The sequence below is a fragment of the Otolemur garnettii genome, unplaced genomic scaffold (genome assembly GCF_000181295.1).
Source record: "Otolemur garnettii isolate 467f Iridium unplaced genomic scaffold, OtoGar3 scaffold00173, whole genome shotgun sequence".
NCBI lineage: Eukaryota > Metazoa > Chordata > Mammalia > Primates > Galagidae > Otolemur > Otolemur garnettii.
This window is the reverse complement of record NW_003852568.1, coordinates 2,395,439-2,408,943: the sequence shown is the minus strand read 5'-3', so window position 1 is coordinate 2,408,943 and position 13,505 is coordinate 2,395,439. Positions and strand designations below refer to the sequence as shown.

The window sequence follows — 13,505 nt, the reverse complement described above, 5'->3', positions numbered from 1 at the left end:
GATGTGGGCTAATCTTACTGGAGTTAGATGATATCTCAAAGTAGTTTTGATTTGCATTTCTCTGATGATTAAGGATGATGAGCATTTTTTCATGTGTCTATATGGCCTGAATCCTTTTAAACTTATTGGGACTTGTGGGGCCTGGAATCTGCTTTACCTCAGCAAGTGATCTGTGTGTACTAGAAAAGAGTGTTATTGGGTAGAGTGCTCTATAAATGTCAGTTAAGTCGGCTGATAGTACTGCTTAAGTGTTCTATGTCTTCATCAATGTTGGCCTTTTTTTTTTTTTTTTGAGACAGTTTCACTTTATCGCTCTCAAGTGCTGTGGTGTCACACAGCTCACAGCAACCACCAAGTCCTGGGCTTAGGCCATTCTCTTGCCTCAGCCTCCCGAGTAGCTGGAACTATAGGCGCCCACCACAACGCCTGGCTATTTTTTTTTTGTTGCAGTTTGGCTGGGGCCGGGTTCGAACCTGCCACCCTCAGTATATGGGGCTGGCGCCCTGCCCACTGAGCCACAGGTGCCACCCTGATGTTGGTCTATTTAATCTAGAAATCTAGAAAAAAAATCTCTTAGAATGTGTATAGCATGACTGCAAAATACAGTGTATATAATACCAGTTATATTTTTATGTATTAGCAACAAATATCTGGAAATTTAGAGTAATAAAAAACTTGTTACATGGTATCAAATAAGAAACAAATCTGAATTCAGTACAGAGACTTTATTTGAAAGGATTATTACAAAGAGGTGGGGCAGAGGATACTATTGTAATAGGGAAAATGTACCGAACATAAGTTGTGTTTGGAGGGTTAGGCAAAAGGTTTTATGGGGAGGAAGAATTGAATAGAAAGGTGACAGGAAATGAGAAGATTCGGATCAGATAATGATTTACCCTGAGTCCAGCCTATACTCAGGAGGGGCTAGAGGTGGGTGGGCCAAAGTTCAGGAGCCTGGGGAAAAAGAGAATCTTTTTTTTTTTTGAGACAGAGCCTCAAGCTATTCCCCTGGGTAGAGTGCCGTGACATCACAGTTCACAGCAACCTCCAATTCCTGGGCTCAAGTTGAGTCTCCTGCCTCAGCTTCCCGAATAGCTGGGACCACAGGCACCCGCCACAATGCCTGGCTGTTTTTTTGGTTGCAGCCATCATTGTTGTTTTTGGTGGGCTCAGGTTGGATTCAAACCCACCACCTTAGGTGTATGTGGCTGGCACCTTAGCCACTTGAGCCACAGGCGCTGAGCTGAAAAAGAGAATCTTAACCAAAGTTTAGTTCACAACTATTTTGTTCCAATTGATCAGTAGGGATCAATTAGCAGTCTAGATAATCATTTATGAAGCAAAGAATGGGAATTTGGGAATTCGGGAATTCTGAGCCTCCCAATTTTTTAAATTTTTTGTTCACCTTATTTCAGGTAAACAAGCAGAGTATTTGCAGTAAGGGAAGGATGGTTCTTTATAGCAAATTGTTTTCCAAGACACAAAGAATGAGGGAATCCTTTAAACATCCCTATTCGCTAGGATCTCAGGGATCACATAAAATTCAACATTGTCAATTAGCAAGAAAACAAGGGTCAGAAATGTGAAAACACAGGAAAACTTGGAATTGTTTGAGTATGACAAATGTAAGTATGACAAGAGATCAGACTCTGAAAATAACGTCAGTTGGAATCAAGTTTGAACATCTGGGTCCAGCCCCTCAGGGTTGAATGACAGGCAAGGCCTTTGTACACATCCCCCTAAAGGCACATGGGTCTCAAGTCTGGTTACTCAGGGACCCCTGCTTTGATCAGGGACCCCATTGTCATTTCCTTAGGCTTGCACTGGCAGTGGCCAGCTGTCTGGTGCACCAGCTGCTGATAAGACTCTTAGAGTTTGTCCTCAAAACGTCAGCTCAGACAAGTGGAATGTGGGGGAGGTGGCTCTTGCTTCAAAACATCCTGGAAAGAGATGCTGTCTTCTTGGCTGATGGTGCAGGAAAAGGGAGCCTGCTGCTGAGGGCTCCACATCTAACCTGCGCAGGGCGCCAGCTCTCCTGTGTATGAGCACTATTTCCTATTAGAACCAGTTGCCACCTAGGAGCAACAGGCTTTTCTCTGTGATGGCACCTTGTACGTGCCTGCCTTTTATGGAGCAATCTTGCCTTGCTTCTCTTTTCCTCAACACCTTTTATTTCATATTAGGAACAAGACAGAAAAAGTCCAAAGCCATTTTTAAGAATAAAGGAACTGGCCATTAAAGACCCAAGAGCTCTAAACCGCCTTTAGAAGAGGAACCCAGCTTCCTAGCAAGATCTACATTGTATTTTGAGGGAGAAGTAAGAGATTGTGCCCTAGAGGGCATGATCATGAGCTGATCTGGAGGGCGTATGTGTTGCAGGTGATTGCAGGACAAGCCTGTAGGACAGCCATGGGCCCTGGAAAAGCAGGCAGCAGTAGCCTCCATCTGAACCTGCCAGGGACAAGCGAGGAACAGGGTCCACTCCCCAACTGCTCAAGCTCTTCCCCATCCAAACCACCCTCCTCAAGTTCCCTGGGGCCTTTTCCCACCAACACATCTACACAGGCATCTTGGGATGTGAGTCCCCAGCTGCCTATCTCATGCCTCTGTGCCTGCAGACAAGTCAGGCGTGGATGGAGGCTGGTTGTGCAGACATGCCCCTGCCCAAGGCAAGGCACAAAGCACTTCTACACTGAAAAGTGGTTAAACAGCCCATATGGATTTATTCAAGAGAACATTAAGATAAATATGCTTTAAATATTACAAATTTTTATATACAGGAATGACCCACTTCCCAACCAGTTTGAAAAGAACAAAAATACATAATCTTCCTCTCCTTTTTTTTTTTTGCAGGCTTTCGCCGGGGCTGGGTTTGAACCTGCCACCTCCAGTACATGGGACCAGCGCCCTACTCCTGTGAGGCGCCACCCATCTCTCCCTCCTTTCTAAACTCTGGATGATCCATGAAGGCAAAACTAAACCTCTGATGCATTTTCTTCAACTGAGTCAGATACCATATTTAGATCTGGCTGGCTGTTAGCGGAAAGCACATCGACGGGAACAGAAAATGTTACAATGAAAATCCCTTCCCCATGTGGGTGCCCAGCATTCAAGTCTTCGTCTAAGTAATCATGCGGGTGTCATTTCCTAAAGCGCTTGAAGAGTGGGTGCACGTGTTTTGCTGTGGCCTTGCTCCGTGACGAGTGGTACTCCATGTACACGGTGTCATCGGCCCCAGACAAGGAGCTCATGGTGCCAAAGCGCCGTGATGCCTGAGGGGGAGGGAAGAACCCAACCCACTGTTAGTCTCCAAGGGGAAAAGAGTCTCCTCTTATGACATTTAAAGTCATAACAAACTATAAAATTTACACAAATCTAATACATATTACGTTTAAGTAACACTTACCACTTACTACACCTCAGGTGTTCTTCCAAGTATTTTACATGTATTTGCACGTATTTTCTCATCTAATCCTCACCACCATTGTATTCCTCAACTTACAGAAGAGGAGACCAAACACAGAGAGACTAACTCTGTTCAAGTTTTTCAAGATCACACAGCTCTTAAGGAGATGAGAGTTCAACCCAGGCAGGCTGGGTTTTACACTGCCTTGCCTTGCTTAAGGACCATTTCTGGACAGATTTTTTTTTTTTTAATGACAGTGTCTTACTCTGTTGCCCTGGGTAGATCAAACTCTCATGCTCATGCAGTCCTCTTGCTTCAGCCTTTTGAGTAGCTAGACTACATGCTTCTGTCCAAACATCCAGCTATTTTTACTAGAGACCAAGTTTCTCTCTTGCTCTGGCTGCTCTCCAACTCCTGAGCTCAAGCAATCCACTCACCTCAGCCTCCCCATGGTACTAGGATTACAGGGTGAGCCACAGCACCCAACCAGGACAGAATTTTTAACAGTTAGGGCAGAAGTCCTTTAAAATCTCCTGAGACACCACCATGGGGCTTTGAAACAAGTAAAAAGACAGAAAGCCCAGGGCTTAAGTCTTGGCTCCACCTCTCACTGGGTAACCCCTGGGCAAGTACTGAATGTCTGTGCCTCAATGAATTCATCTGCAAAATGAGAATAACCTCTGCCCAGAGATAGGGTATGAACAGAAATCGCATAAGCCAAGGGTTTGGCTCAGAGCTGGGCACTAGATTGGATGCTGAATGTGTAACCAAGTATGGCAATCATGTCTTCCTAGGGCCTCACGGACCCTATGCTGTGAGGGTGATAGATCTGTCATCACTGTAGGTCCAGTGAGAGCAGAATACTGCCATGGAGATGCCCCATGTGGGGCGGGGGAGAAGACTTTGGGCTGGGGTAGGGCAGCACCTCCCCAGTGGACAGCTGCTTCCTTCTTGCGTTGGCCCAGCTGTTGCTCACCTCCTGGCTCTAACGCCAACTAAGCTTCAAAGGCACCTGACTAAAGTGCACTTCTTTCCTTGGAAGGGCCTGGCAGGAATTCTCCATAATGATATTCCTGTTAATTTCATCATAATACATTTGCCTGGCACACAGTAAGGTACTCAATAAGTATTTGCAAAATAAATGAAAGGCTGAATATTTTCAAAGAATTCTTAAGCTTTTTCAAAGTAAGTATTAAGCTACCATGACAGCTGCTTCTTATAGGCTGAAAGGCTCAGCTTGATCACCAAGAAGGGGAAATGACTTGCTTGTGGCCAAAAATGGCAGCCCTGGGCCTGTCATGCTCCATTCCACGGTCACCTGCTTGCCATCCTGAGCTCCAACGTCAAGGTACTAACACAGATACTCACATCAGACTGTTAAGTGAACACAGCAGAACCCCACTCACAGCCACACGAGCTCGGCTGGGTACAACAGCAAGACAGGACGCACACCAGAAGGGTAACAGGGGTTATTTCTATTAATTCTATCTCCACATTTATCTGTTTTCCATGTTTAAAAACTATGTGCACATGTGTATCTGTATGCAAACACTGTCCTTGGGAGCACTGCCACCTGGAACCTCCTCAGCCACTCACTCACCTGGCTGGATCTGGAGCCAAACTCCCCCGCGACCACCTCCTCCTCGGCGTCCAGGTCTGTGGCTGCCAGGACTTTCTGTAAGAGCTGCTGTTGCTCTTCTTTTGTTGAAAATGCCAAGTCTTCCTCCTCCATGCCAGCAAGCTTTGTGATCACCTGCAAAGCCCAAACCAGCAGGCGTGTTCCCTCCTGCTCTCTCTGTCTTGGTCCTACTCTGCCTTCTGGGTCCACTGCTCTGGTCACTTCCCTCCTCAGGGAAGCCAGGTAGCGACCAACAGAGAGCTCCTCTTGGGCATCTTGGAGACCAGAGTCAGGACCTGCCTCTAACAGGGAGCTTGACTAATGATTGCGCCACAGGGAGTTTTAGGAGTCCAAAGAAACCTGCTTTCAGCACATAGCATCTAAATGATCCCATAGGAATCATTTGTGATTTTATTTATTTATTTATTTTGAGACAGAGCCTCAAGCTGTCCCCCTGGGTAGAGTGCTGTGACATCACAGCTCACAGCAACCTCCAACTCCAGGGCTCGAGCGAGTCTCCTGCCTCAGTTCCCAAGTAGCTGGGACCACAGGCGCCCACCACAACGCCTGGCTATTTTTTTTTTTTTTGGTTGCAGCCATCATTGTTGTTTGGCGGGCCCGGGCTGGATTCGAATCCACCACCTTAGGTGTATGTAGTTGGCGCCTTAGCCACTTGAGCCACAGGCGTTGAGCCATCATTTGTGATTTTAAAGACTCCTTTGGGTAGTTACCCATCTTGCACCAGGGAAAGGAAGGGATAACACACTGAAAAGCATAAACTGGAGCCCTGCAATCTGTTGCGCTCAGCACCCAGGGCTTCCAGCAAGGGTGAGCACTTAAAAATGATAGGATGTCAAGAATTTATTTATAGACTTTCTCTACAAGAATGAGAAAGCAGCATGATTTCTGGGCGACTGGTTTTCCTACCTACAGGGATAACTTACTACAATTACTACAAGGCCTTCCTGTTCCCTGCAGAAAGCTTGGATTGACCATGTAAGTAAGGGCCATACCCACTCCAATTCTCACAATTTTTTTTTTTTTTCCCTGCAGGTTTCTGGCCAGGGCTGGGTTTGAACCGGCCACCCTCGGCATATGGGGCTGGCGCCCTACTCCTTGAGCCACAGGCGCCACCCTCTCACAATGTTAACTGAAGGGAAACTCCTAGGAATTAAGAATCTGACTGAATCCTACAGGTGGCCAGAGATCAGGAGTAAAGACAATGCACACGTGTGTCTCGTGGACTGACCACTCCAGGGTCATGACTCTGGGAACTCTTAACTGTTGCTCTTGGCAGGCAGTGTTGAAGATGAGCTCTAGTCAACATAGACAACCCTAAGTTCAAGTGCCTTTCTGTTCAGTTACCCTTTCAAAGAACTGAGAGCAGCTCTTTCTGATGTGGTGAGTCTCTTGCCCTATAGGAATCACGAGGTATGAGTGCTGTTCTCAGCACGGACTTTTACAAGTAGGTAAAAAGGTCACAATGCAAATCCTTGAAAAATTGTGGGCTTAACCCCCAAACTTCCTGTACTCTAGCCAGCAGGAGAGGTCTGAAAGGTGTCACAGCCTCTGGCTATAAGAAGAGAGGCCCAGTCCTCCTATCTAATAACAATTGACAATGGGAATGCTCATTAACTCAGGAAAGCCACAATTAAAGTGTATCTGAAAAGGTACCCTATAGCCTTCTGCAATCAAGAACCTGGGAACCTGTGTGTTCTGGTGACAGCCTTTTAATGGATGACAGGGGCAATTTTCTTCCCTGTTTCTTGAAGCTCCCCCCCACTCCCTCCCTATTTGGGGCACTAAATCCTGACATAAACTTAGTATTTCTGTCACAGGAAAGAAAACAAATACCTTAGCCAGTGAAAGTTAGCCAAAGCTTTTGAATTCCTGTTATTCAAATATCTGACCTATAGTCTAGGGATGATTCTGGCATCTGGGAGGCAAGCTAAGGCCTAGAGCAGGTGTCCTTGAACTACAGTCTGCCTAGGACATTTATCCAGCCCGCCAGGTGTTTTTGCTGCCACTGCCTATCCTGCTTAGCAGCCAACTCATCCCAGGGCCAGCAGTCCGGCCCTCCAACGGTCTGAGGGACAGTGAACTGGCCCTCTGTTTTTTTTTTTTTTTTTTTTTTTGAGACAGAGCCTCAAGCTGTCCCCCTGGGTAAAGTGCTGTGGCATCACAGCTCGCTCAGAGCAACCTCCAACTCCTGGGCTCAAGCGAGTCTCCTGCCTCTGCCTCCCAAGTAGCTGGGACCACAGGCGCCCGCCACAACACCTGGCTATTTTTTTTTGGTTGTAGCCATCATTGTTGTTTGGCAGGCCCGAGCTGGATTCGAACCCACTACCTTAGGTGTATGTGGCCGGCACCTCAGCCACTTGAGCCACAGGCACCAAGCCACTGGCCCTCTGTTTAAAAAGTTTGAGGACCCCTGGCCTAGAGCATACAGCTGACAAAAGGAAGAGCTCTCCTAGCCACCTGGAAGGGCACCCTTGAGAAAGGAAGCCCAAGGGGCTCAAATTCACACAGTGCCTGGGCACCTCCGTCCTACCAGGCTAGTTCACTTCCCACCAATAGCTGAGGCTGCCCTCAGTGATTTGTGCAGAGACAAAGGGAATCTGGGAAAACGCCCCTAATCCTCTAATGCTTTCTGTGCTTGCCTGAGGTTTGTCTGAATGCCAACAATGGCCCCCACTTCTCCTAGAGGCTGATGTATCAAAAAGGCCTTGGTTCTAGTCTGACCACAGGCCAAATAGTCATGTACCTTAAAGCTGTAACCTTGATCTACCAAGAATCTCTGCCGCTTAGTTGAGTAGGCCATTTCCTGTGTGTCTTGGGACACCAGTGAGTAGAAGAAGGCATTGTACTCCTCTGCGACCATCCCTGGGGGGAGGAGAGAGAAGGGAAGAGAGAAGACGACTTTAGCCATTAGAATGTCAGGAGTGAAGGGTTCCAGGCTCAAAACCAAGTTCTGCAGTGGGAAAGCTCTGCAGTCAGGGGACCATTAGAGGCAGGAGACTTCACAGAAGACTGTGTCAAATCAAAAACCTTTTGTGCCTCCAAGGGCACCAGCAATAAACTGAAAAAGCAGCCCAGGCATCAGGAAATATTTGTGAAGCATATGAGGGCTGACCGGAAAAGTATCCAACCATTGGTAATACAAAATCCCAATACTCCCCAGTAGATGCCTGAAACCTTGGATAGCACTGAACTCTATAGGCATGATGATTTTTCCTATGCATGCATGTTTATGATAGCTTATTCTTTTTTTTGAGACAGCCTCACTTTGTCGCCCTCAGTAGAGTGCTGTACCATCATAGCTCACAGCAACCTCAGACTCTTGTGCTCAAACGATTCTCTTGCTTCAACCTCCCGAGTAGCTAGGATTAAAGGCCCCTGTCACAATGCTCAGCTACTTTTAGAAATGGGGTCTCACTCTTGCTTATGCTGGTCTTGAACCTGTGAGCTCAGGCAATCCACCTGCCTTGGACTCACAGAATGCTAGGATTACCGCGCCCAGCCTTTTTTTTTTTTAAACAGAGTCTCAAGCTGTCACCCTGGGTTGAGTGCTGTGGCATCACAGCTCACAGCAACCTCAAACTCTTGGACTTAAGCAATTGTCTTGGGTCAACTTCTCAAGTAGCTGGGACTATAGGCACCTGCCACAATGCCCGGCTATTTTTTGGTTGTAGTTATCACTGGTGGTTGGCAGACCTGGGCTGGATTTGAGCCTGCCAGCTTCACTGTATGTGGCTGGCACCCTAGTTGCTGAACCACAGGCACCAAGTCCAGCCTTTTTTGGTGGTTGTTGTTAAACAAGCCTAGGTTAGGTTTGAAGCTCCACCCCTGGTGCACAGGGCTGGTGCTCTAACCACTGATCTACAGGTACCCAGCCCTATGATAGCTTATTTTACCAATTAGGCAGAGCAAGAGATGAATAATGAAACAGAACAATTATTAACAATCTGCTATAATAAAAGTCATCACGTGATAAGGCTGTAACTTTTGCAGTTTGAGGTGTTAACAACATTAGCATGAAATTTCTTTTTCCTTCTTCACAATTTCACAGATAGATCATTTATTCTAGATGGTTCCTGGAGTACATGGATATAGGGGTTTCCTGTAGGTGTAGTGGTGGAATGCAGAGATGGGGGTCCCCAGGAGTATAGTGGGGGGTGTACAGATGGGGGCCCTGTGAGTATAGTGTGGGACGTGGAGATGGGGTGTCTCTATTGACGTGGTGGGGGCCACGGCAAGAAAAAAAAGATTTGTTTTTACCACATATCTGAGCAATGTTAGCATATATATTTTTTTCTTTTCTTAATGAGAACTTTTATTTTTTCACTTGAAAACTTCTTGAAAACCACTTCATGGTTTCTCTTTGGCAACTGCCAGTATCTACCTTGCACTTTGAGACGATAATGTAGTGAACTATTTGTGACTTGAACATGAATCCTGTGACACTGCCACAGTGTGTCCGCTAGTGGATCTGATAACTGAAATGGCTACTAAATGACTAATGGGTGGGTAGTGTAAACAGCAGGCAGACACTGGACAAAGGGATAATCCATGTACTGTGTGCTACTCAGAAGGGTGCGCAATTTAAAACTTACAAATTATTTCTGGAATATAAAAATATTTTTATTTAATATTTATGGACCATGGTTGACCACAGATAATTGAAACTTTGGAAAGCAAAACCTTGGCTAAGGGAGGACTAGGATATAAAATCATGTAGCCTGAAAGACCTGATCCTTCAGGAAAATCTGAACATCTTCACTTCAGAGTGAAATGTCAGTAGATTAAGCTTCTATATATTACCTTTAAATTCAATTGTTTCTTAGTCTTACAAGAGCCTGGAACACAGGGGCCAAAAATCTTTTTGTCAAGCAGTGTTTTGAGTATGAAACCATAATTCTAATCACAAAGGAATCTTTTTTTTTTTTTTTTTTTTTTTTGAGACAGAGGCTCAAGTTGTTGCCCTGGGTTGAATGCTATGGCATCACAGCTCACAGCAACCTCCAACTCATGGGCTTAAGCGATTCTCCTGCCTCAGCCTCCCAAGTAGCTGGGACCACAGGTGCCTGCCACAATGCCCAACTATTTTTTGGCTGCAGTTGTCATTATTGTTTGGCAGGCCTGGGCTGGATTCAAACCCACCAGCTCTAATGTATGTGGCTGGTGCCTTAGCTGCTTCAGCCACAGGCGCTGAGCCTCATAAAGGAGTTTTTTAAATTAGAGTAAGGCATAAGCAATAAATTACTTTCACAATGGCTATATTCCTGTCTGCCCTCTATAGTCTATCTAGCAGTTTATAATGTCAATTCTCACAGCAGTACCAGCAAGAGGACTGTTACCCTCACTCTGGATGGAAAAACCAATGCTCAGAGGGGCAAATAATTTGCCCAAGTTCATGCTATTTCTACCATCTGCCCTATCTCCATTTTAAATACAATGAATAAGCTGCCTATGAAATGTATTTGAATATAGTGTGACTTCAATACATGCCTACTTATCTTGCCACTTTCAAACAGCCTTGCCGTCTAGATGCCTCTAAGATAAGCAAATTCCCTGAGGACAAGGTCTGTATCCCTGTCTCAGGATATGGCTTGGTTCCAGTAAGAGAGAAGAGCCACCTTTTAGCAGCAATGTCAGTCCCCACCATTCCCCACTGCTAGGGGCTGGGCCCTTTCACTGCACTTAACAAGCACAGAGGCACCACACTGCCTCAGTAACAGCCCTTGCAATGCTGCCTCTTACCTCTTCCTTCACTGAGCTCGTGATGCCCCTGCTATGGGCTACCACCAGGGCAGCACTATTCATAGGTTAAGAGGAATGTGTCCATTCTGTGGCTGCCCACACTGCTCCTGTCAAACTCTCTCCCATCTCCTGCCTTGAGATCCAGGCAGCTTCCAGCTCCTCCACTTCTGCTGGTGGCCCATTCTGCTCTCTCTCTTCCATATCACATTAAGCATTGCCTTACCCTGGCTCCCTCTTAGCATCTACCAATACAAATGCTAACTGTAGGGCACACCCCTGTAAATTCTAGGCCCCTGCACTGGAAAACACCCAAGATGCAAGAAATAAGGAAGGGCCCTGGGAATCCTGGTCTTTGCTTTGGGACCCCTGTCTATTCAACCCCAGGGTACACCAAGTATCCCTGGCAACTCACCCATACTCCCTTCCTAGTCAAAGTAGTTCAAGAGGAGAGATCCCCTGTAGCGTAAGAAGAGATCACTTTACCTTTTTTGGCTCGAAGCACCCGCCCTAGCCTCTGCGCCTCCTGCCGCCTGGAGCCACCATGGGAAGAGATCTGAATGAGAACATTTGCTTCTGGAAGGTCAAATGATGTGTCACCTACCTATAGAAATGAAGCAGCTATGAGTTTGGGAAAGATTTTAGTTTTTTTAAAAAGATAAACGGTTCTCACTATGTTGCTTGCCCAGCCTGGTCTCAAACTCCTGGGCTCAAGTGATCCTTCCACTTTAGCCTCCCGAGTAGCTGGGACTACAGGCATATACAACCACAACCGGTAGGAAAGTTTTTATACATGAAACAAAAAGAATTTAAATAAGCTCTACATACCAGGGTTCATCTGATGCAGGCAGAGGTGAAGTAATGGATCTCAGAAAGGCAACTGTGGGCCTCTAGGACCTACTATGAGTTCTCTTAGGAGCCACCCTGAAGAATCACCACCACATTTCAGTATTCTTCCCAGTGCTGGGTGCCAAGGGCCCAGAGGGGAGAGAGCCCTTTAACAGGGACTCACTTGGTAATTTATTTTTTTAGCTAGAGAAGCAGGTCTTCACAAAACCATTCATACTCCTATTTGGTGGCCACTGAGACCAGCAGCACATGGGGGACAACACAATCTGGGAGGGGCCACTGCCTGGCACAGGACTCTGACTGCAGGTGGACTCCTCAGCTCCAGGACTCCAACCAGCCACAGACTGGAGACACATTAGTTGGTGCTTACTTGCTCAGTCATGATCCCTTTAAAGGGATCACTCTTTTGGGGCCTTGGGTCTGCCTTAATCTGAAAGACTGTTTTTAACTGTGGAGCCACAGCTTCTGATTGCAGAGTGAAGCCATTCCTGAGCTGGACCTGTGTGAGTCCATGCTGACACTGGCCACCTACCATCAAGCCACACCAGTGGCAGGACAAAGGATCCACAACACCCAGGACTCTACACAGGATTCTTCGCAAAGAGAACCTCACCTGAATGCCTACTTTTGTCAGAGTAGGAAATGAACTTTCATTCCTTTTATAAAGGAGATACAACTTAAAACTCCTAAATCCCCCAAAGAGGTGGGAAACACCTCAGTTGAGCAAAGACCTTTATAGATAGTAACTAAGATGCATGAAAATTGTGAATCTGCAGAATCTTGTGTCCTTGGATGTGTGGGAATGAAAATATACACAAGAATTTCCTTCAACAAACATGAATCAGTGTCTGGGAATCCCAGCGCACCCTAGGCCCCTGGAGGGATTGGGGCCTCACTCCCACCCTGCATGCCACACAAACCTTAGATATAAAGATGGTGTTGATTTTGGGGTTGTGTTTGAAATTCTGGAGAATTTGCATCCTTTCTCCTTGGGACGTAGGCCCATAGATATAGGGTCTAGAGAAGAATAAAGCTGTGTTAGAAAGACCACAGAATCACATCTCAGTTATCTTGGAAGCACATCAGAGGGAAAAAGGAATTCACACAGTTCCCTCATAGGATGCCCTCTGCATGCAGATGTATCAGAAGAACCACCTGCCAGCCAGCCCCCTCCTACAAACCTCCCTGCCCTTCCCCACTGATTCTAGGTTCAGGTCTGCCATTCTCTTTAGGATTTCCTCCTTCGCTTTTTTTTCTTTTGGACTATGTACTTTTCTGCTTCAACATCTTTTGCTCAAAGCACAGAGTTTATATAAAGAGTATCCCTAGATTTCACCAAGCCCAAGGAGAGTGAATGGATTGAGCTCCCCTCTCAAGAGACATAGGCTAGCTGAGTGGATAAAAATATATAAGCCAAGTATCTGCTATCTCCAGGGAATACATCTAATTCACAAGGACTCATTCAGACTTAAGGTGAAGAGATGGAAAAAAATATTCCATGAAAATGCAAAAGAAAGCTGGTAGAGCCATTCTCGTATCAGATAACATAAGACTTCAGAGCAACCAAAGTAAAGAAAGAAAAGATAGTCACTAGATCATTCTAAATATTTAGGCATCTAACACAGGTGTACCCAGATTTATAAAGCAAACCTTAGCAGATCTACAGTGATAAACAGTAAGATGGTAATAGCCAAGAACTTCAACATCCTACTGACAGAACTGGACAGATCCTTCAAGCAGAAAACAAATAAAGAAACAAGGTTATTTAAACAAGACTCTAAAGCAAATGGGCCTGACAAGCATTTTCTTTTTCTTTTTTTTTTTTTTTTGAGACAGGAGCCTCAAGCTGTCCCCCTGGGTAGAGTGCCGTGGCAT

At 45.9% G+C, this 13,505-nt stretch overlaps 1 protein-coding gene across 1 annotated transcript in view; it reads right to left on the bottom strand.

Moving 5' to 3' along the window:
* Positions 1–1,575: 1,575 nt before the first annotated feature.
* Positions 1,576–13,505, bottom strand: part of ERCC3 (ERCC excision repair 3, TFIIH core complex helicase subunit) — a 43,834-nt gene continuing 31,904 nt past the window's right edge. The window contains exons 11-15 of the mRNA XM_003800340.3: positions 12,551–12,647; positions 11,268–11,385; positions 7,789–7,907; positions 5,007–5,159; positions 1,576–3,272 (exon numbers count right to left, since the gene is read on the bottom strand). Coding sequence (XP_003800388.1) covers positions 3,141–3,272; positions 5,007–5,159; positions 7,789–7,907; positions 11,268–11,385; positions 12,551–12,647 — 619 coding nt within the window. The 3' untranslated portion in view covers positions 1,576–3,140. The remainder of the gene's footprint in view (positions 3,273–5,006; positions 5,160–7,788; positions 7,908–11,267; positions 11,386–12,550; positions 12,648–13,505) is intronic.